The sequence below is a fragment of the Micromys minutus genome, assembly GCF_963924665.1.
Source record: "Micromys minutus genome assembly, chromosome: 8".
Taxonomy (NCBI): domain Eukaryota; kingdom Metazoa; phylum Chordata; class Mammalia; order Rodentia; family Muridae; genus Micromys; species Micromys minutus.
Genome location: NC_137977.1, coordinates 51897606 through 51902079, shown reverse-complemented (window position 1 = coordinate 51902079; position 4474 = coordinate 51897606). Strand labels below are relative to the sequence as shown.

Genomic DNA, 4474 nt, shown 5'->3' with positions numbered 1-4474 from the left:
CAGGCTGCTCTGGTTCACAGGGCTGCTGGGGAAGCTGAACTTCTGAGAGGCTGCGGTGTGAGTGTGGGCGCGCAGATGCAGACACGGCTCCTAGCTGTGCAGACTCTCAAGGAACGGACTCCGAAAAGACCCGGAGTGAATACCATGGCTCAAGTGAAAGCCGCACCGAGAACAAAAGCAAACTGCAGACCGGTCAACCCAGAACGAGCATTCAGGAGCGCCAGCTTCTAAAGAGATGATGAACCGAGCCTAACCCAGAAGAGCCCAACAACTCCTATGCGAGCTCCACGGCTGCTTCTGACCCTGTTCACAGCAGGCGCCAACTGCAGCCTCCCAACTTCTACGGGAGAAAACCACTCGGAGCTTCCCTGACCCAGGAGGTTGGATCCGTTCAAAGAGGATTCAAATCCAGCTGCTGCAGGAAGATGAACTCCACCCACCAGCATGGCATGTACACTTCCCTCCACCTCTGGAACCGCAGCAGCTACGGGCTGCACGGCAATGCCAGCGAGTCCCCGGGGAAGGGGCATTCAGATGGAGGATGCTATGAGCAACTTTTTGTCTCCCCCGAGGTGTTTGTGACTCTGGGTGTCATAAGCCTGTTGGAGAACATTCTAGTGATCGTGGCGATAGCCAAGAACAAGAACCTGCACTCACCTATGTACTTTTTCATCTGTAGCCTGGCCGTCGCAGACATGCTGGTGAGCGTTTCGAATGGGTCGGAAACCATCGTTATCACCCTGCTCAACAGCACGGATACGGACGCGCAGAGCTTCACCGTGAACATTGATAATGTCATTGACTCTGTGATCTGTAGCTCCTTGCTCGCATCCATTTGCAGCCTGCTTTCCATTGCAGTGGACAGGTATTTCACTATCTTTTACGCGCTCCAGTACCATAACATCATGACGGTTAGGCGGGTTGGGATCATCATAAGTTGTATCTGGGCAGCTTGCACGGTGTCGGGCGTTCTCTTCATCATTTACTCGGACAGCAGCGCTGTCATCATCTGCCTCATTACCATGTTCTTCACCATGCTGGTTCTCATGGCCTCCCTCTATGTCCACATGTTCCTGATGGCGAGGCTTCACATTAAGAGGATTGCTGTCCTCCCGGGCACAGGTACCATCCGCCAGGGTGCCAACATGAAGGGGGCGATTACCTTGACCATCCTGATTGGAGTATTTGTTGTCTGCTGGGCCCCGTTCTTCCTCCACTTACTGTTCTATATCTCGTGTCCTCAGAATCCATACTGCCTGTGCTTCATGTCTCATTTTAACCTGTATCTCATACTGATCATGTGTAACGCCGTCATCGACCCTCTCATTTATGCCCTCCGGAGTCAAGAACTGAGGAAAACCTTCAAAGAGATCATCTGTTTCTATCCCCTGGGAGGCACCTGTGAGTTGTCTGGCAGGTATTAAGTGGGGAACAGAGTGCGTACTAGGTAGAGACCCGCAGACTTTGTCACTCTGGGCACAACCTGAGCAGTGTACTTCCCAGCAGCTGCCTCTACTGTGTAGTGCTTTGGTTGAAATTATCTACTGTATAAATGTAAATGTATGACTTTTGACATGGGAAAAGTCTCAATGTGCAATGTTTGTTGACATGCTACTTTTTTGTTTGTTTGTTTGTTTGTAAAATGCTTGCTTTCGTTCTATGGTGTGGGGGCTATGAATTTACATTCGAGAAAAACAGACACCCTGATTAAAACTTTGACAATGCTTCTTTCCTGTTACTGATCAAGATTCCGCCCTTGTCCTTTCTGTAGTGGCAGGAATCAGAGCCTTCTTAAATATGTTCCCAGCTGCTTTCTTGTGTTGTCCCCACAGTACAGGAGAAGCTTGATCCCACGGTTTATGGGGAAATATTTAAACACTAGATGCTTGATCATTTAGTGAGTCAGCTCTATTCGTGAAATTTCAAGTATCTGAATAAAAGCTTACCTATTATCCTTTCTGTTCAAATATACCGACTCTTCTTTTTAAATAAAAGAAAGAGAAGGGGGTGGGGAGAAGCAGCTACTGGGGAGAAAGTGAGATTTCAGTCACATGCATTTCTCCAAGACAGAAAGACTCATTGCCGGAGACTCAGAATTCACACAGGCAACTCAGATGGGGGCAGAGGAAATGCCCACTATTAAGATTAAAGTGTCCTGGCAAATATAAACTGTCCATGCCTTGCTGAAATTCCCCATGACAAATGATACCCCACTATCAGTGACCAAACAGAATGAATTCTTTCCAGCCTCTTGCCAGTTTCTACAGAAACATCCAGAACAGTTGTCTCTGCACTGAGAGGTTCAGCATTCCTTTCCTCTTAGTGTTCACAGTAAGTTGGGCCATCTTTCATGTGGTTGGGACTTGTTCACTTTCGGATCACTTTCTGAGTTGAAATGTAAGTGCTGAAGATCAAGCATTTTAATACCCACGCCGAATTCACATCACAAAACATTTGGGGACAGTGTTTGTAAAAATCTAAAATGTGGAACCCTGTGGTGCTTGCACAAGATGGCAAGAAGACACACGTGGAGTCTGGAAAGGTACAACAAAATACTCCGATGTTCTTAGGCACGTCCTGGGATTGGGAATGCTTGTTTTCTCCAAAATAACACCGAAGGTGTGGCCACCGAGCAATTAAATCTATCCTTTCTAGTCTGTGTAAACTTTGAAATAAAGGAGATTAAATCAACGTTTAGAGGCAGACTTTCCTGTCATTCAGCTGATGGTGTCTCCAAATGCTCATAGGCAGAGATAATTCATAACAGTTCATCTGAATTAAAATGGAAATGTTTCACCTATTAATTATAAGCCTGAGAAAACACTGAGGACATTCATGTGCAAATATATATCAAAGTGTAACGGTAAAGCCAACTGTTTTAAGGTGCTGTCCTCTGAGCCACACTGCCACTACACCCATACGATTAGCTGTGCATACTTGCACATAGGCGGCATCACAATCAGCTTGTTTGTTGACATTTTCTCCTAGAGGGAAGAGGGTAGGGTGTGTCATTGGATCTTCTGTGTGTTCTTCCCATTCTCCGAATTCACCCATTCTTCCCAGCCACTTTTGTGTGACTTTGACTTAGTAGAACTCAGGCTGAGAAGAAAAGGGGCAGATGGTACCACCTATGCAGCTGTGCGGAAGCTGTCATCCATGATGGGAGAAGACTGGCCAATGTGACTGCTTTGTGGTCACCTACAAATCATGTCAGTAACCCTTCAGTCCTGTTCTCATTGGGTCTGGAGTATGAACATTTCTAGAATCATATGTGGGTCTGTGATTGGGCCCATAGAAGAAGGGGGAGAGATTGTTCACATCTCCCCCAAGGAAGTAATTTTCACAGTAGCACCATTAGGCAATGAAAAGTGGTTCTAAGGCTGGGTTTTAACCACACTGCAATGCTTCTATTTTAAACAAAAATGAGTGTCGGGATTCTCATAACCAGCAAAGCCTGCTGAAATTTGGATCCTGAGTGTTCTCTGAAGCTCTGTGCAGTAAAAGCTTGCTCTCCACGGTGGTGCTACTGGGAAATGACCGTCTTTAGATGACAGGACCCAACTGGAAGACTTCCAGTCATTAGACTGTATTCTTGAAGAGGACAGTGGGACTGTAGCTCATGCCTCTTGCTCTCTGTTGCTCTCTGAGGCCATAAGATGAGTACTGTGAGTCCAGCAGGAGCTGCCTCACCACAGGACCAGCACGAGAAGGCCAGTCGGTCTTCTACTATAAAACTCCAAGGCTAGTCAGTTTGAACCTTTTCCACCTTCCTCAAGTGTTTTTAATGGCAATCAGAAGCTGAGTAAGACACGAAGCCCAGAACAATAGCTGTACCCAGATGGATTCTTTTCTGTTATCATTTCTTATTTCACACAATGACCCCCAAGAGACCCTAAAACTAAGATATGAAGGGCATCATATGCACACCCTGTCTCTGCAGCTCCGGTCTTTCCAAACTAGCTTTTTTTTTTTTTTTTTTTTCAGATGTCATCTCAGATACTCAGAGGGAAGGTCTAGCTGTTCCTTCATGCTTACTTTTTTGTTTGTTTGTTTGTTTGCTTGTTTTTTGGTATTTTTCCCTGGGGCAGTCTGTAGTATTAGTATATCCATTGGTGTGGACCAGTTATGTGCCAGTAAAACTCCCAAGATGTTTATAGCACATTGGGTCTCCAGTGTCTTACTATGCTGAGAATGTCTTTTCCTAACTGTTTTGTGCTCCAAACCTTTTCTGGGGATATTAATTCCCAATACTCTGTTAAAAAAAAAATCTAGCCCCTAAGGGGAGAGGAACTGAACAGGAAGACCAACAGAGTCAACTAACCTGGATCCTTGGGGCTCTCAGAGACTAAACCACAAACCAAAGAACATACACAGGCTTGACCTAGGCCTCCCATACATATGTAGCAGATGTGGAGTTTGGTCTTTATGTGGGTTCGGAACAACTGGAGCTGGGACTATCTCAAAAGCTGTTGCG

General features: G+C 46.0%; 1 protein-coding gene across 1 annotated transcript; it reads left to right on the top strand.

Moving 5' to 3' along the window:
* Positions 1-425: 425 nt before the first annotated feature.
* Positions 426-1424, top strand: MC4R (melanocortin 4 receptor; the record flags this gene model as incomplete). Its single annotated transcript, XM_080920153.1, has 1 exon — positions 426-1424. One exon carries the CDS (start codon positions 426-428, stop codon positions 1422-1424), a length of 999 nt encoding a protein of 332 aa, XP_080776279.1.
* Between the last annotated feature and the right edge of the window lie 3050 nt (positions 1425-4474).